Raw genomic sequence first — 24,341 nt, forward strand, 5'->3', positions numbered from 1 at the left:
GTTCAGGACGTTCTGCATAGAATCCGGCAGTGTGGCCTTTGTGTCTGATTTCTGTCATGTAGCAGGATGTTCTCAAGGTTCGTGTGTGCTGTGACATTTCCAGTGCTTCCCTCCTTACTGTCAGATGATGTTTCATTGAATAGGCATCCTGCAGTTTATTTATGCACTGATTAATAGATGACATTTAGGTTGTTTCCACTTCGGCTGTGAATAAAGCTACTGGGAACATCTGTGGACGGGTTGTTCTGTTTTTGTTTTTTGTGGTGCTAGAGACTGAACTCAGAGCACTTGGAGCATGGTAGGCAAGCATTCTCCCCTGAACTACATCACTAGCGTAGAAGTTTTATGTGTGAATGTGGGTTTTCAGTTTTCTGGGTACATTCCTAGAAGTGGAATTGCTGGACCATGTGGTAACAGTCCATTTAACTTTCTTTTTTTTTTTTTTAACGGTACTGGGGATCGAACTCATGACCCCACACTTGCTAGGCAGGTGCTTGTGCCACTGAGCTAAGTCCCTGGCCCATAACTTTCTTTTTTTTTTAAACACAGAGTCTTCCTCTATAGTTCAGCCTGGCCTTAAGTTCACTATGTAGCCTGGGCCTCGAACTTGTGGCAGTCCTGCCTCAGCCTCCTGAGTGCTGGGATTATAAGCATTTGCTATCACACCAGGCCCCATTTAATTTTTGAGAAATTAACAGACTACTTTCCAGAGTGGCGACACCATTTCACGTTCCTACCAGTGGTATTTGAGCATTATAATTTTTCCATCTCTTTGCCCACACTTGTCTTTATTGTCATTCTCATTGTGGGTTTTAATTTTCATTTTTCTAGCAGTGCTGCACCTTCGTGGACTCATGTGTGTGAGGTAGTTACTGCCTGCATTAGGAATTAGCATAGTGGGTGGCAAATGCTCCATATTGTTAGACAACTCTTACAGCAATGTGGGTGCCAGAGCTAGCAAGGGGCTGGGAGGCAGTGGGCATGGTTGGTGAGGCTGCCTGGAAGCTGGGGTGACCAGTCAGGTGCGCCTGCTGCAGAGGGAGCAGTGAGGGCGCCGTGGGGAAAGAGTGTGCAGGTGGTCGGGGTCTTGAGCTGGAATGAGTGTGGCGCCCTAAGGATGGGACACGCCCTTTGGAGTTTCCAAAGAGGAGGGAGCGGCTGTCACAGGTCAGCTCCCAGAGTGTGGCCAGTCACCGAATTTAACAGAAGGGTTTCTGCCTGATACAGTGGATGACAGTAAAGAGCACCATGATGGTGGGAACCCAAAGGAGCTGCTGCGCTGTCTTCTGGGGCCAGACACCGAGCCCCTGCTTCCAGTGCGTCCCCTTGTTTAATCCTCCAGTGCCCCTTGGAGATGGGGCCCTCCTCCATCTCTGCTTTACAAGATGAAGAAGCAGGCCTGAGGCCCAAAGGGACAGAGTTAGGAGGCCGTGGAGGAGGAATTTGTTTAAACCAAGCAGTGGGACCCAAGCCCTGTGTCTTTGAGTGCTGTGCCTCCTGCTGCGAGGGCAGCAAAGCAGCGAGAAGGCCTGATTCATGGTGGCTGAGCAAGAGCAGGGCTTCAGTGGTTGCGCCTCTCTGTGTCACCTGTGCCCGGTCCCACCTGCAGCTTTCCAGCGTCTTTAATCAGTTCACCCGGGCATGTACTTACAAGGTTTTAGAGACCTAATCCATGGGAATAGCAGTCTGTTGCTTTCCAAGGAGAGAGCACTGCAGAGCACAAGGCAGTGGAGTGACCTGGCCAGGCACGTCCTTTCCTGGTAGAGTCAGGCAGCATTGAATTCCAGGAGCCATCCGGGAGCAGTGAAGCTAGATGCCGCCTGCTGGCTCCTGGCTCCTGACTCCTGGCTCCCGGCTCCCTGCTCCTGTTTCCTGGTTCTCAGCAGGCCCTGTCCTGCCTGCAGAGGCACTGCAGGCACTCCGCCTCCGTTTCTCTCTGGTCCCCACGGGTCTCCATCCTTCTGCTGGGTGTTGCTGCACATTGCTAGGACTCACTTCAGATGATGTGACTTCTAGTGTCAGATGAACTGTTGGAGGCGCCCTTCTCAGCAGCGGCGGTGGGCTCTTCAGGCAGGCCACTTCTGCACACACGGATTCTGTTACTTAGGGATCCTCATTGGCTTCAGCCTCAGAGGTCACCGTTTTATGACCCTGTCCCTGAATCTGTGGCCTGCGGAGCTTGCAGTTCCCTCCTCTGATTATAGTCATCTGGTTGCTGTTCTCTGCCTTAAGTTGATTGTGAAATTGCTGCCTCCTCTCTTCCTGTGGAAAGTCATGTAAAATTACAGATTCCCACATGGAGAACTCCAGGGCCTGTGGACAACATGCAGGACCTCTAGATTTGTGCCTCCAGGGAGCGTAGTGATTGTTTTTGTCTGTGGAGTCAGAAACTTAATTTCTTTGTCAGGGCTCTTTTTACCCTCTTGAGTTTTCCATGGGATCTGTTTCCCAGTAATTAGTTGTGTTTGCTGTGTAGAGGTGACAGCCTGCCCCGTCTGACTCTGCCTTTCTCTGCGAGTAGCTGATGTTTTGTGAGATGGTTAAATCTGCCTTTGCTTGATTCACTGTGAGACAGACTCAGTCTGGCCCATGAGACATGAGTGGATTGTATGCTTTTTTAAGTGGTTACAAAAAAATCAAAAGGAGAATAGCATTTAATAAGCTTGAAATTTAAGAAATGCAATTTTTTTTTGGAGGTACAAGGTCTCTTTACATAGCTTGGGCTGACTTGAACTCAAAATCCTCTTTCCACAGCCACTTAAGTGCTGGGATCACAAGCATAGGCCATTATCTTCAGCCAAATTCAAATTTTAGTGTCCAGAAATAAAATTTACTAGCATCGCACATCCCTGCCCACCCACTGGGTGGTGCCCTTGGCTGCTTGTGCACTACAGCCACAGAGTCCAGGAGCTGCAGCAGAGGCCCTAAGTATTTCTGTCTGGTCGCTTGTGGAGGTTACTCTGGAGCCGGCATGGTGGTGCATGTCTTTAGTTCTAGTTCTTGAGGGCCCTGCAGTAGGAAGATTGCTGGACCTCAGGAGTTTGAGGCCAGGCTTAGCAACATAGGAAAACTGCCTCTCAAAACAGAAAAGTGTTTTAGCCAACTGGGTCTGGGTCATGCTCGTGTCTGTGTGCCAGTCATGTGACTTGGAGGAGCTCTGAAAATGGTTCGTGTTTGCCGGCATAACAGTGTAGTCCTAAAGATGCTGGGCTGGCTTTTGTTGTTGTTGTTTGTTTTTCTCTAGGTTCTGTATTTGTCCAGTGGCAAATTTTATTAAATGCACAGCTTTTGAAAGACACGTAACAAAATACTCCTTACTGTGATACCTCTCAGCATTTGCTTCCATGAATTTTGAGGCATTTCCAGCATTTCAGTGCAAGCTAGTGTTGGAAAGCAGGCTGTCTTCTCTTAGAAATTGAAACTTCTAAATTCTAGTCCCCCAAAAACTCTCTTCCTTTTCTGAACTTTCTCTAATTGTATGTCACGATATTGTGTGTATCTATGTAAAACCTTAGACCAGATATTTGAAACTCTATGTCTAAGATATCTCGTTACAGTCTCCCTCCCTGGCCCCATTTTCTTTCCTTCATTGCTTCCTGTCTCAGTAGTGTGACAATCTGTTGAGTTTCTCTGGTATTCTTTGTCTCTCTGTTGAGCTTGCAGTTTAAATAATAAAATCTTTCAGACATTTTAATGTTGACTGAATCTCCTGAAACAATATCAGGGATACACTGATAACCATGTTTTCTAGGCCCAGTGTACCGTTTTGGGTGCTTCGAATAGGATGAGTCAGAGGTCAGCATATCATTCGGGTTTGGTCAGAGCAAAAGACTCTGATCTGATGTCAGAAGTGAAGGAAAGGCATTTTTGCACCCCTGAAAATTGAATGGATGGGCAGAGGGAGTTGGTGCTCCACAGTTCCCATCAGTGCGTTGACTACGTAGACTTGTGTTTAGGATTCTGTCTCCTGTTTTTAAATTTTCCCTAATTATATCTCTTGCATGCTCTTTATCTTAATCTTGGGTTAGATCATTTTTTTCTGCCCACTTAATTTTCCAGCCTCCCACGAAGCTGACCAAATATAGAGTACACAGTAAATACAAGAACATATTTCACTTCTTTGTTATATATCCAGCAACAATCTGAGGACTTTTCCTGAGAACTTAGACTCTTAAGCATTATGGTTTTAAATGTAATTTCAGCAGTGATTGATGTATGGTGGTAATTTTTAAATAGCATTCTAACCCTCTTCTCCTTTTCCACATCATTTTGAGTTGCAGAACAAGTATAGACTAAGGAAAAAAAATAGAGAAAATATCCTATTACATAATAAAGGCCAAGACAATTTTGGGAATGCTGTTAGTTCCTTAACAATCAGTTATGCCACATCTTCTAGTCTAGGAGCAAAAGTTTGTAATGATTTGTAGGTTTCAAGAAAGTTCCAGAAATTGTTGACTGCATGGAAACTGTATTCATTCCCACCCAACCTGGTTGGTTATAAGGGAGCATTATTCCTGGAGTAAGGCTCCGATACAATCCCACTTTCGTATACCACAGGTTCTTTACCATTGTTTTCGCAGAAGTTGAAATTTAGAAATTGAAACACAGACCGCGTTTGCTCTTTCATTTGTATTTCATGACATTATTCTTCAGAGGAATGGCCTCGGCGTATAAAGGGGTAGGGGTGTGTGCGTGAGTGGTGGAGAGGAGGGTCCCCTCAGCTGATACAAGAAATATGTGAATAGCAGTGAAGCGGGCTGTGGTCCCAGCTGCTTAACCCTAGGAGTTCAGTACTGACCTGGGCAGCATAGTGAGACTCAAAAGAGCAAACCAAATAAATAGCAATAAAAGAAACCTGAATCCCTCAAAATGGAGTAGAACCTAACGAGCCATTAAAAACAAAGAACTATTCACAGGGAGATGCTATCCACTGCTGCCCAGAGCGCTTCTCCACACTCTTGGTGGGTGTCTCGTGTTCTTCCCGCCTATGGCCAGCTCTTAACCCCCACCTGAGAGACACGGTGCAGAGCCGGCCTTCTTGGAGTGTGCTGTGCGTTTCAGCATGGGGAGGAGGAGGGGGCTACACAGCCATAGCCCAGGGCGCTGGGCTCAGCAGGCCAGCCGCTGTCAGGTGCCCGATTCCCAGCACAGCTGGGGCTCTCGCTGTCCACCTCCCCAGCTTAGACTCTGATGGCGAGTCACAACCAAAACAGACCGGAATCTGATGAAGTAACAAGAGCCATGCCAGGAGAATGAGGGGAAGAGGGAAAAAGGACAGTCCCAGACACATAAGGCTGCTTCTAGCACTGGCCGCAAGACTCTAAAAGAGAGCAGCTTTGGCCAGTGTAGTCAGGCCTGACTGTAACCACAGCACTCTGGGAGTCTGAGGCAGGAAGAACGCAAGTTCAACCCAGTTGGGCAACTTACTGCTTTCGTGAGACTCTGTCTCAAGGCAGGAAAAAAAAAAGGACTGGGATGTAGTTCAGGCAGGGCTCTGAGTTTAGTCCCAGTACTGCCAAAGAACGGGAAGAAGAAGGAAGAAAGAAGAAAGGGGAAGAGATGGGAAGAGAAGAGAAGGGGGCGGAGGGGAACATGAGCAGCGTTGGAGGTTAGGAAGAGATTTAGCTGAATAAAGAAAGCTGTGAAGATAAGTGGAAAGTAGTTTAGAAGAATCCCAGGGCTTTCTTTCTCAATGTAGATTTAGCTGCTCTTGTATCAGTGATCATAGCTAACCTGAATTTTTAAGGAATTTAGGTGTCATCACAGCCAGGTGGAGTCCTGTCTCCTGGTGAGGGTTCTTTGATAAGTTAGAGAACCAGAGAGCTGGGAGGTGGAGATGCGCTTTTACAGAAAGAGAAGGACTTAAACTATTACGTTCTTCCCTCGTAGTGGAGATCTGCTTGCTGCAGGGATACTAGAAAGAAGTATGAAGGGTAATTTGTCACCTCTGTGAACCCACTGGGACGTGGCGCTGTGTCCCGTGGCCTTGGCCTGCAGCATGGGTTGGCTGGGTGGGCTGGAGGGAAGGATGCTGGTCTGTTGGGAGGTACAAGGGGCCGGCTGAGGACGCCCTTTCAGGCCCATCCCTGAACCTGACCACCTCGGTATGGTGGTCGCCACGCATGAGTCACATTGATGGTGCACACCTGTAACCCCAGGCCCTGGGGACTGGCGGAAGGGTCGAGAGGTAAAGGCCAGCCTGGGCAACCCAGCAAGCTCCGCCTCAGAAGTGAAGAGCCTGGAGAGGCGTTGGTGCCAGTGGTGGAGCACCATCCTTAGTAGCCCCGCTGGAGAGCAGCCACCTTTCCGGAGCCCTCTGCCGCTCGGTCCGTGTGCTCAGCAGGGCGAGGGATGTGAAGGGCTGAGGCCGTGGCAGAAGGCGGGGTAGGAGAGCAGCCGGGAGTCGTGGTGTGAGCTGTGGGATGCGTGGAAAGGCCCGTCTGCAGGACCCTGGCCAGGCTGGGGAGTGGGATCTGGGGGGACCTGCGGCCTGTCTCGGGCCTAGGAGGGCTGAGGACAGGTGATTGTCTGAGCAGGGTCTTGACTGACTTCTCCGTGACTCTCGCAGTTGACAGTCCAGGGGTCTGATTTATATTTCATCAACAGGATATTGTTACTTACACCCTCAAAATGCAGACTGAATTTTTACCTGATATGTGAAAATAATGTATTATTTTAATTTGCATTAGCTGAATTTTGAAATGGGGTTGACTGTACTTTCCTGTAATCTGCCTTTTTGTGTTTTTTGCTCTTTAAATATTTTATCTATCTTGTTTTCTAGAGCCTCTTTCTGTTTTAATGCAGTGCTGTTATTTTTCCACTATGTTTTAACCTTACAATATTTTCTTTTTACACAGGCTTGAAATGTTTATGTAGTTAAGTTATCTTTCTTCCTCTGTGTCCGGGGTCACCTTTAGAAAGTCCTATCCAAAGATAGGTAGGTAGGTAGGTGGGTAGGCAGGTATTTTTTTTTTTTAGGTAGCTATTTTTTTCTATAACTTTGGTGGCTTCTGTTTGTTTCGGTAATTAGGTTTGTATTACATCTGAAATTTATTTGGTATGAAGAACGATATGTAGGGACTTAGAGTTTCTTTTTTTCAGTTGACTGGTGGTTGTTTCCACCCTGCTAGCAACTTCATCCGTGACATGAAACCCTACCTTGGTCTGTCTCATTTGGGCTCGTACCCTTTTGGGTTTTTTTTCGGTACTGGGAATCAAACTCATGACCTTGTGCTTGCCAAGCAGGCACTTAGGTTGCTGAGCTAAATCCCCCGCCCACCTTTTGTATTTTTAGAAATAAGTTATCAAGATGTTCTTGGTTTTTTTTGGTACTAGAAATCAAACTCATGACCTCATGCTTGCCAGGCAGGTGCTGTGTTACTGAGCTGTATCCCTGGCCCTTTAAAAATAATTTAATCATCAGCTTTCTTTTTTTTTTCTTCTTCTTCTTTTTTTTAGTGGCAGGAAGGGTTGGTAAACCTGTATTAATTTGAGTATTTTTTGTTGCCTTTGAATCTTTAGCAAGATTCTGTCCAAGTTAGAATATTAGAGTTACTGAGAGTGCCGGGTGTAGGGTAAAGGGGACGTCGATAGGACCCGTGCTGTGGGGTGGGTACAGTGACCTGGGGGGGGACAGCTGGGAGCTCTAACTGCAGGATTAAAGTTGAGTAGGTGGAAGACCCAAAGCTGTCTATAAGTGGGGCAGATGTGTATGCTGGTGTCCTAAAATACTAGCTGACGTGGAACATACACATTTGCAGTGACAAAAAAATTTTGCTGTGACAGAAAAAAATTAGAAAATTATAGAAATGGTAGAGAAATTAGGGGGTGAAATATTAATATTGGGGCAGTGGTTATATGTCTGCTAATTTTTGACTTGGATCTACTCTATTGGAACACTTACCTGTGTCTGAGTTTTTAGTATATTACAGGGCTTGTAATTCATGCCCCCTTTATGTGAAACACAAAACTTAGGAAATTCCAGTATGTCTGTGCTATTGCTTCATTCACTAATATGATTGCTTTAGCTACGGCATAGATAATTACCTCTCCTGGCACGGAACGACTTCCGCGCTTACCCTGTGGTGTGAGTGCTCAGCATGTGTGCAGCGGTGTCTGTTGACAGGACGGGGCCAGGGCCTCAGTCTCACACGAGAAGCCATGGTCTTAGACTGAGTGGGCTCCCATGTGCTGCTTCATAATGAGCCCAAAACACATGGCAGAGTCTTCTGTGTGTGGTGTACATACATAGGGCACGTCTCCGGGGTTTGACCTTAATTCCTCAGAGTTTCCATTATAGGACTGGCTGGACAGTGGCCCAGAACAAGCTATTCAACAAGATCCTCAAAGCCCTGCAGTCTGACCGGCTTGCCCGCTTGGCCAATGAAGGGGTAAGACACCAGAACTTGCCTGCGTGGGCTCCTCCTCGTCCAGCCTCAGTGGCCAACTGATGTGTGACCCCGGGGAACTTTTGTGTTCCTTCCCTTTCTCCTTGCAGGCTTGTAATGAGCCAGTGCTGCGCCGTGTTGCCGTGGACAAGTGTGCGAGGAGGGTGCGGCAGGCCTTGGCGAGTGTGAGCTGGGACACCAAGCTGACTCAGTGGCTGCATACTACCCTCGTGGAGACCCTGAGTCTGCCCATGTTGGCTGCCTACCTGGATGCCCTGCAGACGCTGAAAGGGAAGGTAAGGCTGTGCTTACAGTGGCCTGTCCTGCGGGCAGCCGGCCTCACCTATGGGCTCAGGGTGTGGGCTTGGGTGAGGTCGTTATCTGGTCAGCGGGGAGGGCAGGACTGAGGATGGCAGGCTTGCCACTGAATAGCGGAGACAGCGGAATTTTATACTTGCATCTGGTGTCAGTGTCTCCAGCCCTGTCCATCAGCGTGAGCTGTGAGGCCTGGACACCAAAGCACAGTTCATCCCTGGCAGCCTTGCAGCTCATGATTTGAGTCTTCGTGGACTTGAAGTGTCATGGAGGAGACAGGGTTCATGCGGGGGGGGAGGGGGGAGAGGTGATTACAAAGCCAGGAGGTGCTGTGGAGCCTTTGGTAGCAGCCAGGGACAGCGGTGCTCATCGCAGGCCTCGTCACATGCCCTGCTTCTGACTGACAGCAGTGCGCAGCCTAAACTGGAGGTGCTGGCTTAGTCCGGGTCAGTGACCGCCCGCCCTCTGAGGTGTGGTGGAGAGCGGTCCTGGCCTCTCAGCCGCTGTACTGCTTGGAGAAGTGCCTAGATTTCCTCATCTCTAAAGGGGCGCCTGGTCACGACACTGCCTAGGATCAGGGAGCCTGGAGAAGATGAATGGAAATAGAGAACTGTAGTGACTGTCAAGGGTGTCTGTGGGGTCCCTCTAGGATTCTTGAAATGGGGGCATGTTTTGCTGCAATACAAAAAAGGCCTCGGGCAACTTTGATTAATTCAATTCTTGACTTTTTTTAAACTTTTCTTTCTTCTTCTTTTTTTTTTTTTTTTTGGTATGTGTGCTAGGGATTGAACCAGAGCCTGCCGGGCATAGCTGGCTCCCAGCATGCCTTCTCACCATCTGTAGTTGGTCTTTCTCTTGCAGGCTGCCGGCCCACCTGGCTGCTATAAGTCACCTCCCTTCAGCCATGTCATTCAGACTTTCAGACTGTTTGTTAGCCTGTTAAGTTGTGGGATGATACATTTGCTAGAAAGCTAAAGAAGTCTGCTTTAGTGCTGAAATTAAACTTAGGATCGGGTATGTCAGTGATGTACATGGTAGGGAGTTTGACCCACATTTTTTATTCAGCTACTGTTTATTTTATGCTAACAATGCATCAGGCCCAGGTGAAGACAATGAGCTCTGCTGAAGCTCATTTTCCAGTGGAGGCTGAGACAGATGGAGAGTGCCCGAGAGCTCTGCACAGCAAGGACCCCGGCCTGGGCGTGAGTGGTGGGCGGGCTTAGGTGCAGGCAGGGTAGTTTGGGGTCTGGGAGAGCTCTTGGCAGAGAGCAGTGGCCCGGGAGTGATGTGGGCATCTGTGCGTCTTTTCTCCTATCACTGTCCCCCAAGGCCGTGCGGACACGGCCTTGGTGCACTTGTCCTGGGGGTGACTGCTGATGGGGCCTAGGACACTCACTGGTGTCCCCAGCTGTCTGGTGGCTCTGTGGCCAGCATAATTCGATAGCATCCACCTTGTTTGTAGAGACACTTAATCATGTAAATGCTGACTGGCTGTGTCTCCCATGGGGAGAGAGCATCAGCTATTTTGAATGTCACAGGCCCCTTTGGGGACTCCACAGGTGTGCACAGTGGGATGGTGTGGCCATGTTGCTGGGCCACTGTGCAGGTCAGCTGGAAGGGCGTATGTTCCACCAGGTTATCATGTGGTCCTAGGGCCAGGGTGCTGTCCACGCTGGGCTGTGCTTTCCATGTGGTTACTCTGACACCACGACTCTGTTCGGAGTCACAGCAGATGCTTTGGTTTTTCCCAAGGGACATAGATGATTAGGGGTTATTGTGCATTTAAAGCACCTGCTGGGTGTTAGGTGCAGCTGGGTCTTGCCGTTGGTGTCTTGCTGTCGACCTAGGCACTTTCACCAGGAGCTCTGTTACAAGCAGGGTGGAGACCACACATGCCCAGCCTCTGAATCACGTGAGGATAGCATTGGCAAGGCCAGGGAGCTTGCTCTTCCCAGCACTGAGAGGAAAAGCCAGTTATTGATAATCTATGTGGATGGAAAGTGGGTGTCAGGGCTTTTTGGTTTCTCACACATGCCTGGCTGCAGATAAAGGTTTTTAGGTCAACTCTGCTCGGTTTCACTGCCTGCCAAGTGTCCAGTGACAGTGTGAGAGGAAGTTGTAGAGAATGGCCAGGTCAGGTAGAGAGCCTTTGCAGTTAGGCTGTAGCCTTCGTTACCAGCTTCACTTCTGCTCAGAGCTTTGGCTTCAGTCGGTGCATGCCTGGAGTAAGCCCCAGCCGTGGCCATCTCGCTTGGCTCTCTGCCATTACCATCCCACCTGCCCTAAATAGGCTTTGGCATGTTTCATCCTCACTTGAGAGTTGCCTGGTAACCTCCCCTTCTCTGGCAGATGGTTGAGCAGTGCTGGACTTTTGTCTCTCCCACGTTGACCCATGTATGTCTTCACTCCTCGTAGAATAAACTCCTCTGGCACCTTGTGATGGCAGCTGTTGCATAGACATTCTTTTGCTGTGTTAACTGAGACAGTCTCAGGGTTATAGTTTACTAATTTCTCACGTGGAAAAAGTTTTTAGTCCCTCTCTCCCTCTATGTTTTGTGGTGCTAGGGCTTGAACTGAGGGCCTTGAGCGTGCTAAGCAGGCACTGACCACTGCACCGCATCCGTAGCCTCTAGGAACAGTGGACCTGCTGCTACCTTTATAACCTGTTTCAGACCTTAGCACTTTTTATTCTTTAGTCCCTCAAAGCCTTTTTCGTTTGTCATTTGCTTTTCTGAAAACCATAAAGCCCTTCTTTTCCAGAGATCCCCTGGTCTTTTGTGGGTGGTATGAAAGTTACTGAGAGATTTCCTCGTAGTGTGAGCATCAGCGTGTCTGAAACCTGCATTTACATATCTGTGAGGCCACATTTTAGGGAATAGTAAAAAACAAGATATGGTGTAAACCATAGTATTTACAGTACAGTAAGATATATTTTTTGGATACAGCAGGTATGTAATATGCCACATGTTCATAGTTTGAATGCTGTATTCTAGAGGAAAATGCAGATTTTTAAAAATTATACAATCAACTGTTCTTGTACATTGAGAAGTCTGTAGAAGAAAAAGACCCATGATTCCATAGAGATCATTATATAAACATTTCAGCATATTACTTTCTAGCCTTTTTCCTGAGTGCAAAATTTTTCTGTTGCACTTTAACATTTAGCAAAAGACTTCTTGTTTGTTTGTTTGTTTTTAGACAGACTCTTGCTATGTAATCCAGACTGGCTTTGAACTGTCTGTGTAGCTGAAGGCAGCCTCAAACTCATAGTGATCCTCCTGCCTCAGCCTCCTGAGTGCTGGGATTACAGGCCTGTGCTACCATGCCCAACTAAAATTATTTCTATGTGTCATGCAAGCTTTTATAAATACTTGAAGATATCCAGGAAGTTGAATAATTTACTTAACAAGTTCTGTGTCCATTTAGGTTGTACCCTACTTTTTATCATTACTCCGGTAGATTTGCCTGTTCTGTGTCCATTTAGGTTGTACCCTACTTTTTATCATTACTCCGGTAGATTTGCCTGTGATAGCTTTCCTCACCCTTGTGCCTGGGTTTGGTGTGTTTTCCTAAGGAAGTGGAACTGTTGGGGTAAAGGAGGGAATAAGCTTACGCCTTCAACACTCATCCCCAGAGGACTCCTCTGCTCCCAGGGCAGCCGTGGGAGGCCTGGTGGGGCCTGTCCTCCCACTGCCTGCGGAGGATGGGCCGGAAGCATCTGTGTCCCCCCATCTTCCCCCTCCCAGATCCCGACTCTGATTGACCGCATGCTCGTATCGTCTAACACGAAGACCGGGGCCGCAGGTGCGGAAGCCCTGTCCCTCCTCCTCAAGCGGCCATGGGACCCTGCTGTAGGTGTCCTTTCTCACAACAAACCGGTAAGTTGGATGGCTCGGGCTTAACAGCACCATGCAAAGTGCTTCCACCCTGCAGGAGGACCATACATGGCTCTCGGGAGGAATTCTTCTCCTTATTAGCTTGTTCTTGTTTCCTAGTTCACACTTGTGTTTATTTTTGTTTAATGGTAGTGAGAATTGAAATCAGGGAGCACTGAGCTGCATCCTCAGCCCCCTTTTTAAAACTTTATTTGGGACAGGGTCTTGCGGTATTGCCCAGGCTGCCCCAGGCTCCCAAGTCCCTGGGGTTGCAGGCGTGTGGCACCATGCCTGGCAATAACTGGGTTTTTGTAGAGCTTCACAGGGCTCCATAGATGCCCTGACCTAACAGTTGCTGGGTGCTGCCCCTCACTGGCTTTTGGGCGGTGTCCTTTCCCCTCAGAGCAAGCTCCCAGGCTCGCCTCTGATTCTCATCGCCTCCTCGGGCCCCTCCAGCTCCGTGTTCCCCACCTCGCGCCGCCACCGCTTTTGGCAGTCTCAGCTGTCCTGCTTGGGCAAGGTATGTGTGGGCCTCAGGACACCGGGTAGGAGGACAGGAAGAGGCTTGGGGGGCGGGAGTCGGTAGATGGACTGGGAGCCCTGTGTGTCTGTCTTCAGGTGGTGCTTGTCTGGGGTCGGAGGGCAGGCGCAGGATGAGCAGAGCTCACCTCCACTGGCGGGGTGTCCTTGTCTGCTCCAGGTCATCCCTGTGGCCACCCACCTGCTGAACGGCGGCAACGGGGTGGGCATCCTGCAGTGTCTGGAGCACATGATCGGGGGAGTGAGGAGCAAAGTGCTGGAGGTGAGGGGCCCTGCTCCTTCCCTGGGCGGGGTCTGCCCTTGTCTAGGCCTCCTGTCTTCACTATTCTTCCTTTTCCCAAAAAGGTTCACAGCCATTTTCCACACAAGCCTGTCATCCTGATCGGCTGGAACACGGGAGCTTTGGTGGCTTGTCACGTAAGTAATTCCCTTCTCATTTGGAGGTCACTGAGGAACCTAAAGTTGTCTTGGGTTACAATGCTGCCATTGCTGCTAGCTTTATTATTTTTATTTTTTTGAAAAAAATTCATAAAATAAGAGAATAACAAGTTAATGCACTGTATATCGTAATCTTAAAAGCATTAGTTTTTTAACTTTATTGTAGAAAACTGTAAAAGAAGCACAAGCAGGGAAAGTAAACTCTTGGCCTCTCACCCAGCTCTCTGGCCGTCTGCTGGCAGCCTGGCTTGTCCTAACTGCCCAGTCTCTTAGTCCCCAGCCGGGTTCAGTGTGGGTCTCCCTCTCCTTTCCTCTCCCGCTTCCTGTCAGATAGGTTGTTTCAGCAGTCCGAGCTGGCCCCACACTCATGATCCTGCTGCCTCAGCCTCCCAAGTGCTGGGATTACAGATGTGCTCCCAGTGTGCTTCCCAGGTTATTTAGAAGAAAGTTTGAAACGCCGTATCATTTATGTATGTCTTCAGTCAGTCCCACCTTCTCCCACCTTACTAATAATTCCAGTAGGCACAAATTAATAGCTCCAGAATTTGATGTTTTGTTTATGTTTGGTTCCTTTAAGACCAGAGGCACTTGTTCTTTATTATCTTAGCCTCTTCTTTTTTTTTTTTTTATACTATTGAGGACATGTTTTGAATATCTTAGCTTCTTATGTCTACCAGTTAGTGCATCCTTGACGTGTCCAAAGCTTCATTCTTCTATCAAGCACGATTCTTAAATATTGGGGAGGCGTCTGATGTACCCCCCTACAGGCCCAGGGCTGGCAGGCCCCGTCCCTCACTGCCCTGAGAGCTCTAGGGTGTCCAGGAGCTCTCCTGAAGCGCAGCACAGGAGAATGGCAACCTCTGTTCTCTTTTCTGTACTTCGCGGTGCTGGGATTAAACCAGGGGTCTTTCCTTGACCACTGAGCTGCGTCTCCATCACAGCCCTGCGTATGTCCTCTCCATTTATCTTAGTGCAGAGAGAAACAGCAAGACCCCTATAGCCAGGGGCTGGCGGGTAAGGTAGTAAACCTCCTGGGCTGCGGTTCAGCCATCTGCCGCTGAAAGGCTGAGTGGTGGCTGCCTGTGTGCTGTGGCCTGCTGCTGCCTCCCTGGCCGACTCCTCTGGGATCAGCGCAAGGGCAGAGGAAATGGGACCGGCAGGTGGGTCTGGACTACGTCCAGATTCTGAGCAGGCTGAGGGACAGTGAAGCCACCTGCCCTTCAGACTGACAGTGCCACTGTTCACAGGTGTCAGTGATGGAGTATGTCACAGCTGTCGTCTGCCTTGGGTTTCCTCTCCTGACAGTGGACGGCCCCCGAGGGGTAAGAGTGAGGGGAACAGTGGGGGGAGTGGGGGACAGCACCCCAGCTGGGGCCAGTGCTCACTGAGTGTGAGCCAGCTGACTCTAAAACCCATCCCTGTTTCAGGATGTGGACGATCCCCTCTTGGACATGAAGACCCCAGTCCTCTTTGTCATTGGCCAGAACTCCCTGCAGTGTCACCCTGAAGCCATGGAGGACTTCCGGGAAAAGATCCGTGCTGAGAACAGCTTGGTGGTGGTTGGAGGCGCTGACGATAACCTCAGGTGGGCAGGTCCCCGAGCTGCGCAGGGCACACGGCAGCATTAGAGCAGTACCCCAAGGGGCAGGGAACCACGCTGGTCTGGTACTGTTAAGAGTCATGTTAACAGTTTGAAAATTTTAATTTCAGGTTTGTAAAAGCTAGTAAAATTAGGTGCAAAGAATTGCGTGTGCCCTTCACCTAGATTTCCCAGGTGTGGATGTCTTGTGTAACCAAAGTGTGATTCCCAGCTGCACGCTGCCGGGACAGCGTTGTCACGTCTGCAGACCCCGATTTCCCGCCTCGTCTCCCTGGTACTCTTTTTCTGACCCTGATCCAACCCAGGCTCTACACTGCCCTCATTAGCATCTCCTTAATCTCCTGTGATGTCATTCAGTTCTGCCATCTGTCTTTATCTTTCATGACCGTGACATTTTTGAAGACTACTGGTCAGTTGCTTTGTAAGCTCTTTCGGTTTAAGTTTTTGACTTTTATTCTGATCCCATCAAGATGTGCATTTTTGGCAGAAGGGCCTCAGTGGTGAGCTGCTGGGCGCCTCCTGTCGGGAATACCTGCCGCCCAGTGCTGTGACCCTGACCCCTGACCACGTGGTGAAGGGTGCTGCTGCCAGATTCTCCACTGTGAAATTACTGTTTTTCTCTGTATAATCAGTAGCTATCTTGTGGGAGAAGATACTTTGAGACTTTGTAAACATACCTTTTGTCTACTCTCACTGGGGCTGGCAATTTAAAGTTATCCCTGAGGATGAAAGTGAACGTTAGATGGTGTTTGCATGATGCTCCTCCTCCGGTGTCTCGGGTCTGAATGCAGGGCAGCTGCAAGATGGCTTTGCTGTGGGGCGGCCCTCAGCTTGCTCAGTGCGGGCACGTGGGCCTGTAGTTAGGTTTTCATGAAATGCACTGAAGATGAGGTTGTGACATTTATGTGGCCTTGTGTTTCTATACCCTCAAGTCTTCCAGATTAATTTTTATTATGGGTTTATAGAGAGCCTGAAACAGGTCCCTGCTCCTGTCTTTCCAGTTTGCTATGCAAGTGTTTGGGAGAAGTCCTCCTGGCTTTGGTTATTCTTCAGCTTCTTGGTAAATTTATTGTTTAGTCTTTGGGTCTCACTGCCATATTTCCACGTGAGCACATTGTTTTTCTTAGTAATTCAGACATTCTTCTCTGCAAGAGAAGAAAGCGTGTTGCCCTGGGGTGGGGGAATTGGAGATAGGAACCCTGTCACGTTGCAGAGCGGGTCAGGAGTCATATTTCCATGATGCTAGAGCACTGGCTGAGAATTGGGAGACCTCAGCCTTGATCTCTTTGCTTCGAAGCCGGGGTAAATTGCTTAGTGTGGCCAGCTCTGTGCTAATGTGAAAAGTGCCAGATAGCCTTTTTTTGAGACAGGGTCTGTCTTTGTAGTACAGCTGGCTTTGGACTCACTACACAGCACAGGCTGGCCTCAAATACCCAGTGACCCTTCTGCCTCTGCCTCCCAAGGGCTGGGATTACGGCCGTGTGCCATGACGCCTGGCATTAACAGGCACCTCCCTGGAGACTGAAGGCTGACAGCGGTCAGTGGGGTGTCAAGAATGTTACTCCTGTCCTGTGACGTGGAGACCTGGTCTTTTTTTGCCATGATCCCTTGCTAGAAGCCAGCGCTTTAAGACCAGCTTTGGAAGAGGGGAATGCAGCTGTCTGTAATCATTTTCTTGTTGTATCCCTTTAACCTGTGAGCTTCCCCTCCCCGCTCCCTTTCTCCTAATCCAGTAACCTCGGAGTCGGGGGAGGCTATTTTGGGGGCACTCTCAATGAGGACCTTACAGTTCATATAGACTTTACCTGGTAAGCCAGGTATATATGACATCTAGAGTGGACAATCTCTGGCACTGTCCACTTGATTCTTTTTTTCATTTTCAGACAGGGTCTTGCCATGCTGGGCTAGCTTTGAACTTGTGATGATCTCCCTGCCTCAGCCTCCCAAGTGCTGAGATTGTAGGCATGTGTTAGCATACTCAACTATACAGGCTGTTTTGTTTAATTGCTGCAACTTTCTTACTTCTGCAGGATGCTGTGGACTGCTATGCTGAAAAAGTAAAACGTTTTCTCCTTTTTGTGTTAGAATAAGCAAAGCGAAAAAGAAATCAGAAGGGCTGACGCAGAGCATGGTGGACAGATGTATTCAGGTATGCAGTGGTCCTGCATCCTTCTCGGCTGGACCCCCTTTCTCTTATCCTTGAGGTTCAGTCTTGTTGGCAGCAGCCTCAGCGGCTCTGAATGCCGAGGGGTGTCCCCTGGGCCTCTGCGGGCCTGAGTTATAAACACAGCAAGGGGAAATAGAGGGAGAGAGGGGGCAGAGAGTGTCATGAGCAGAGAAGGTCAAGGGTGTGCATGGCACATCCTCTTCATGGCATCCTTCGTGGCCCCCGCTGATCTCCAGCCACCTCTGGGGGCCGGAGCCTGGTGGAGTCATACTTTGAGCTCTTGGGTGCTACCTGTCCCCCCGAGGAGGCCTCTGCAGCTTTGGCTGCTTCTGACACTAGGATGAAATCGTGGACTTCCTGACTGGGGTGCTCACTCGCACTGAGGGCCATGTGGGCTCAGAGCCTCGGGACCAGGATGCCGAGAAGAAGAAGAAGCCTCGAGATGTGTCCCGCAGAGACCTGGCCTTCGAGATCCCTGAGCGGGGCAGTCGGCCTGCTTCCCCTGCCGCCAAGCTGCCTGCGTCACCCTCAGGCTCAGAGGTAGGACAGGCTGGAAGGGCCGCGGGCAGGGAGTGAGGACCACGTGCGTGGCTCCTTCACTTCCCACGAGGGCACTGCTGGGGGTCGCACCAGTGGTAGTGGCCCGGATGACATTGGCTCATCTCTCCGCTTCTTCCTGTACTCAGGATCTCTCCAGCGTATCCAGCAGCCCCACCTCCAGTCCCAAGACCAGAGTGACCACAGTTCCCTTGGCCCAGAAGTCCGGTCAGCTTGGGAGCTCTCAGCTGCTGAAGAGGCACATGCAGCGCACAGAAGCTGTACTAAGTCACAAACAAGCCCAAGGTATAGCTCCCAGCCCAGCAACTGGCTTCCGCCTCCACAGTCCCCGTGGTGCAGAGCTGGGAAGTGCGTGACCCGCAGCTTTGTCCAGGGGCAGTGAGAGGCAGCCTCCCCGCATCTTGTCCAGGCAGCACAGGCTGCGCCTCAGCCTCAGCAGGGCTTTGTGGCCCTCGTTACGCTTTCCTTGCCGTGCAGGGGAAGGGGCTGTGCGCTGACTGCGTGGGCTCCAGCCCGAGAGTGTTTCTGACACTCGAGGTGGGACGCATCTTCATGTACCCAAGCCCTGCCAGCCTTACCTGCTGTCAAGGAACCTCCAGGTCTTACCTGTGGGGTGCCAGCCCTCATGCCCAGATCCTAGGAGGCCTCACTCAGGCCCGTGTCCTTTCTTTTGCCCCTGAAGAGTTACGCTTCCTGTGCTGGGGTGATTGAAGTGGGCAGGGTTCTCCGCCCGTAGGTTTAGGTGAGGCTGGGCAACATTTGCATGGTTGAAATAGTTTGGAGAGCTACACGTGCTCCTCGAGGAGCTGCAAGAAAGAAGAGGTCGGGGGTGGAGAGCACAGCAGCAGCAGCAGCAGTGTCTGTTCCCCCCACACACCCAGGTCCTGGTGGATGCCTGTTCAGCACTGGTGTTTGATGATGCATCCAAGAGCAGTGTGTTTGAGATTCTTGGGAATGGTCCCTGCCAAGAGGCAGCAGCCTGAGCCGGCTGTTGAGCAGAGGAGGCCGAGCTGGCTTCCCCTGTGGGGCTCTTAGTGGAGCCCAGGCCTCCTGTAAGTGGTGTGGACAGGCACAGCCATGTGAGTCGGGGGTGACGGCCAAGTTGTGGCCAGGCCACTCAGCTCTGTGAGGGTGCCTGTGACCTGCTGTTCCTGAGCAGTGGCCACAGCCAAGTTGCTGGTGGGTGGTGTCCCCAGAGACATTGGATGAGGCTAGGCCAGCCGCCTGCAGTCTCTGGGCAGTGTGACAGTCGAGAACCCAGGGAGTGCTGGAAGGCCGCAGGCTAAGTTGTATTCAACACAGGGCTGAGGGGCTCCCGGGCAGCAGCAGTGATGTCAGAGTTGGTGGGCAGGTGGGGCCACACCTCCTATGGGAGGCCCAGCCCCCAGCGCCCTCTCCATTGCCTCTCAGCAGTGGCCCTGGAGGTACCTGTGTGAGGCCCTCGGTTTAAGGAGACCGGGAGCTGCTTGCCCCGCCGCAGTGAGAAACCTGGCAGGAGCTGGCCACTTCCATATCTCTCTCTCTCTCTCTCTCCTGTCCTCCTCTCTGTGGCTGGCTGAGATCCTGTAATTCTTTCTCATTCATTCCAGCACAGTTCGCTGCTTTTCTGAAACAAAACATGCTGGTGAGGAAAGCGCTTCCTCCCGGCACCTCCTGTCTGGTCGGTGAGTACCGCGCTCTCCTGCCTGCTGCTGCTCTGCTCGGCCCCGGGCCAGGTCCCCGTCTCCTGGTTCTTGAGCCACTCTGCTCACGCGGCTGCCAGGCTCTGCTCTTTCCCCGTGCCTTTTGCCTGCTCCTTGGCTTCCCTGTGTGCCTGTTGCCTGTGAGCTGAGTCTTGAAGTCTGTTCTCTCCCCCTCCTCTGTCCCCATCCCGGCCATGCAAGCGTACCAGCCGCCTCTCTATGTGACACCTGTCACTCCTGTTTCTCTGCCTGCCTTCCTTCTCTGGTTGCGGCCAGCACACCTGTCCCCGGAGTTGTCCCTCTGTGGGATATGACCCCCGCCCTGTCCTGCGTGCCTGTACTGAGGGCCGGGGCTTCTGACCTGGAGGTGGGAATGGCTGAGGGCCCCAAAGCATGGGCTGGCTGTGTTCAGTGACTGCGCTGGGGACTCTTTTGTGCCGTGGACCGCTGCTCCCTGTTACTGAGGGCCCTGCGATGCCCCAGTGCCGTCTTCCCTGCCTCCATTGGTCAGGCAGGTCCTCAGCTGGGGGCTCCTGCAAGCCTCATGGAAAGTCCTGTACCACAATGGGTGGCCTGCCCCTCCGGGGAGCTTTGTGTGGTGTTCGAGGCCTCCAGTCGGGAGGGCGTGGGACTTGTGACTGGAAGGTGGCGCATTCTGGGTCCAACAGGACTGTGGGTAGCCCCTCGTGTATGTCACTGTCCCTGTGGCCAGGGTCAGGGTGTCTTCTGTCTGTCCCACCAGCGCAGAGACCCATCTGTGTGGCTCTAGGTCAGGGTGACAGGTGGGCCTGAGCCAGGGCCATGCCTCGGGGCTCCCTTTGTCCATGTTTCTGGCCATGGTGGATCTCACGTGCACCCTTTCTTTCAGTCCCCATTTCCTCAGAGCCGACAGAGGAGGTGGAGAAGGAGGAGCTGAGGGTCCAGCTGAAGCGGCACCATCCCTCCAGCCCACTTCCTGCCAGCAAGGCCTCCAAGCGGCCAAAGATCAAAGTGTCCCTCATCTCCCAGGGGGATGTGACCGGAGGGGCCCCAGAAGGTGAGCCTCGAAAGAGGAGCTAAAGTGTGCCGTGCAAAGGAACAGATTCCCCCTGTGAGGTAACCGCCTTGCACAGCTAAATTGTGCCAGTAGCCCTAATACAGAAAAGAGAAAGTGCCTAGCGGGAGCCTTGTGGCTGGGAGCAACAGCCTGGCTCCCTGGTGCAAAGGCCGCCCTGGAGGGGAGACTTGGGCTGCCTGGCACCGTGTGCTGTGGTTTGTTCTTTTCGACTTCAGTGAATGATAAGATAGTCCAGGAAGCTTCACAAATGGGAGGGGTGGCTGGGGATACAGTTTAGCAGCACAGCGCCTGCCTAGCAAGTCATGAGTTTGATTCCCGGTACCGGAACAGTAAAATACAGTGGAAAGCAGAGGTGACCTCGATGGCTTCCGTGCGCCGACATGGCTTTTCTTTCCCACATTCCATCCCAGCGTCTTGTGCTTAGCCTGGGCTGAGGGACGTGGGAAGATAGGGGCCATGTGGGGCTGACAGTGACCTTGGGCTTCTGTTCTGCAGCTGCAGGCGGGAAGCCCATCACCATGACGCTGGGGCAGGCATCGGCGGGGACCAAGGAGCTCACCGGGCTCCTCTCCACAGCCAAGTGAGTCAGCTGCTGTGGCTATTTGGTCCCTGCTTTCCCTTCACCCCGTCTAGCTCCTCATGCTTCAGGGAGGTGGTGGAGTCCAGCTTCTTCAGTCAGGGGCACCTTTGTCTCTGATTGGGCCTATTGAGCACTCACCATTAGGTGGCAGTTGCAGTAGCTTGCTCTAAGGACTAGGTTCTCTGAGCCTGACTTTTAGGACTGGAGGCCAGCCTCAGGCGTGGGTCAGAGAAACCACGGGCTCTGGTCTGTCCAGCGTTAAGAGTTTTGTCAGGCCTGCGTCAGCCCTGCCTGTGTTGCTAGAGTCTGCTGCATGCTGACCCTTGGGCAACCAGGCTTCTGTCTGTCTCCAGGTCAAACTCGTCTGAAGGTGGAGTCGCGGCCAGCCCCGCCCCAGCAGGGGTCTCCAGCAGCACCTCGCCCACTGCCCTGCACACACTCCAGAGCCGCTTGGTGGCCACGTCTCCTGGCAGCTCCCTCCCAGGTATCTGTCCCGGGGAGGGGGGCAGTCCTGGACCAGCCTCTGTGGAGCTGGTCTGGAGGTGTAACTCCATCCTGACATCGTGGGTGTCTGAGGCTGACGGAGCCAGAACGAGCTGGGTCCTGGCTGTGCCCTCTCCTGTGGGACTGGGAACAGGGCGGGCAGTGTTACTCCCGTTGAGCGCTTGCCTAGCAGGTGCCAGATGCTGGCTTCCATCCCCAGCATGGAGGATACGACTGAGGATGAGGAATAGCTGATGGGTGTTTTGGGGTTGTATTTGAGGTTTTAAACACATCTGACTGGACACAAGGGGAAACAGTGCTGTCCTAGTCATTAGCAAAACGAGCTGCTTTCCTGCCTGTGCTGTGCCTCATTGTCTCTGACCCCACCTGCTTGGAGAGGCAGTTAGCTGAGCCCCAAGGCTGGCACTGCAGACCCCCCCAAGAGGACCCCTTGTTTACACCAAGGCTGCAGGACTGTGTGCAGGTGAAGGGTAAGTCAGCTGTGCAGAAGCCACTGGCCTTGAAGAGCACTTCCTTCCTCTCCACTGGGAAGAACGGAAGGACTTTAAATTTCTGAAGTGTGGTTCAGGCAATCATGGCTTTTCCCAGCACTGTCCTGAACCTAGGGCCACCTAGTGGGAACCACTGGGTTGGGAGCAGGCTGAGATGTGCAGAGCAAATTCTGGGTTGCACCTGTGTAGCACCCCACTCTACCAATGGCAGTGACCCTCTTGGAGGCAGGAGGTGTTCAGGGGAACCTAGCAGTCTAGGGCTGGTGCTGCTGGACCATGTGCACAGTTGCTACCCTGGGGGGACCTATGCACAGTTGCTGACGCCTACTGTGCCTTCTCCTAGGGGCCACTTCAGCCAGCAGCCTCCTCCAGGGCCTCAGCTTCAGCCTGCAGGACATCAGCGGCAAGAGCTCCGGCCTTCCCCCAAACTCCCCATCGGGCCTGGCCGCACAGGTGGGCTCCTGCTTCCGCTTTGGCTTTGGCAGGGTGGGGAGGACCTGCCAGTGGGGAAGGCCCCTCACTGACTGTGGAGCTAAGGGCAGGTATCTTGGCCTCTCTATCTTGTTCCCTTGTTGGTAAAGTGAGGAAAAGAGTAGTGGCACCTTCCAAGTTGCAAGGATTAAAGGTGTGCATGCCCAGAGCCCAGCAGAAGACCTGGTCCATGGGTGGGCACCCGGTGCACATCAGCCTTTAGCAGTGTCCTGCGGGCACCAACACGGGGACACCACTGCTGGAGGGCAGTTTCTGACTGCTTGAGCTTGTGTGTCTCACAGGCCACCAGTGTGAAGCTGCCCACCCCCATGCAGAGCCTGGGTGCGATCACCACGGGCACCAGCACCCTTGTCCGTACCATTCCAGTGGCCACCACTCTCTCCTCCTTGGGCACCACCCCTGGTGGGAAACCCACGGCCATCCACCAACTGCTGACCAACGGGGGCCTCGCTAAATTGGCAAGCAGCCTTCCTGGCCTGGCTCAGATCTCTAACCAAGCCTCAGGTGTGTCTCATGGGAACATGGGGACTGCAGGGGGGCTGTTCCTCCGGAACCTCATGCTGTGTGGGCGAAGTGTAAACCCAGCGGCATACGTCCTGGGATCACCCTCAAGGTTGGCTGCGCAGACTCGCCCCCCAGAGGCGAGGGGCACAGGCTGTGTCCTGCTACAGTCTTTGGGGTTGCTGCCTGGGTGTGCAGGCCCAGCTGGGAGGAGGCCTAGGGTTGTATCTTGTAGGGCAGATTCTCCCAGGGGGAAGTACGGGGGCCGTGACTGAAAGCCCTGTTCCCATCTTCCTCTCTTCTGCTCAGGTCTGAAGGTCCCCACCACTATAACTCTGACACTTCGCGGCCAGCCGAGTAGGATCACCACACTGAGCCCCATGGCTTCAGGGCCGGCCGGGCCTGAGGAGCCTACGTCCCAGGCACTGGCCTCCAGCTCACAGGTGAGTCCCCTGCGGCCGTCAGCAGACCAGATCAGGTCCACTCGGGGTTTGTGGCTCTGCCACTTGAGCACTGGAAAGCCACCGTGAGTCTCCTCTGTGACACTCCCTGGGTGTGGCAAGGACTAGGGGTGAACACAGTGGTGCCTCGCCGCTTCCTGACGTCCTTTTCCGCCTGTCCCCCGGCCCTCATTTGGAGCAGCGCAGGGCACTGCCCAGCTCATTCTCTCTGCCTCACACCTTCGCAGTCATAGTGCTGGTCACTGTTGTCTTAGGGCACAGCTTGTCCCAGTCTGTCACCGTCACTTCTTACCCAGTCTGGTTTCCATGGTGACTTGTTGACCTGGGTTTGATTTTCCTGTTTTTTAGGTGGGGTCTCACTAGGTAGCCCAGGTTAGTGTCTGCTTCCTGACCCTCCTACCTTGGGCTTTCAGGTGTTGGAATCACAGGTGTGTGCCTTCACCCCTTGCTCTAACGTGACCTTATCAATAAAATGTTTGTAATCTTAAGAAGGTGTGGCCCAGTGGAGTGGAGTGGAGTGTGCTTTCCTGTGGATAGCCTCAGCCTCAGCACGTCCTGGAGGGAAGGCTGCTGTCCTCTCTCCGGGCCCACCTGGGTGCGCTGGCAGGTGCTGGTTCCGAGCTGTTGCACAGCCTTTGTGTTTTCATCACTTTAAGGGAAAGCTCGGTGCTGAGGGGACACCTAATACCCGTT

General features: G+C 52.0%; 1 protein-coding gene across 4 annotated transcripts in view; it reads left to right on the plus strand.

Moving 5' to 3' along the window:
- Kansl3 (KAT8 regulatory NSL complex subunit 3) overlaps positions 1–24,341 on the plus strand; it is a 35,121-nt gene that overhangs the window by 5,894 nt on the left and 4,886 nt on the right. For 3 of the 4 annotated variants that reach the window (XM_063229930.1, XM_005004447.4, XM_063229933.1), the window contains 18 exons: positions 8,300–8,390; positions 8,498–8,683; positions 12,449–12,580; positions 12,981–13,097; positions 13,278–13,379; positions 13,463–13,534; positions 14,803–14,877; positions 14,983–15,140; positions 17,241–17,304; positions 17,662–17,862; positions 18,009–18,165; positions 19,470–19,544; positions 20,431–20,598; positions 21,115–21,199; positions 21,553–21,683; positions 22,538–22,647; positions 22,968–23,190; positions 23,497–23,630. In XM_063229930.1, the coding sequence (XP_063086000.1) occupies positions 8,300–8,390; positions 8,498–8,683; positions 12,449–12,580; positions 12,981–13,097; positions 13,278–13,379; positions 13,463–13,534; positions 14,803–14,877; positions 14,983–15,140; positions 17,241–17,304; positions 17,662–17,862; positions 18,009–18,165; positions 19,470–19,544; positions 20,431–20,598; positions 21,115–21,199; positions 21,553–21,683; positions 22,538–22,647; positions 22,968–23,190; positions 23,497–23,630 (2,281 nt within the window). The remainder of the gene's footprint in view (positions 1–8,299; positions 8,391–8,497; positions 8,684–12,448; positions 12,581–12,980; positions 13,098–13,277; positions 13,380–13,462; positions 13,535–14,802; positions 14,878–14,982; positions 15,141–17,240; positions 17,305–17,661; positions 17,863–18,008; positions 18,166–19,469; positions 19,545–20,430; positions 20,599–21,114; positions 21,200–21,552; positions 21,684–22,537; positions 22,648–22,967; positions 23,191–23,496; positions 23,631–24,341) is intronic. The other variant, XM_063229931.1, reaches the window with a different exon arrangement.

This window comes from Cavia porcellus, unplaced genomic scaffold, assembly GCF_034190915.1.
Source record: "Cavia porcellus strain 051 isolate PalLab524CR breed Dunkin Hartley unplaced genomic scaffold, mCavPor4.1 scaffold_18, whole genome shotgun sequence".
In the NCBI taxonomy this organism is placed as follows: domain Eukaryota; kingdom Metazoa; phylum Chordata; class Mammalia; order Rodentia; family Caviidae; genus Cavia; species Cavia porcellus.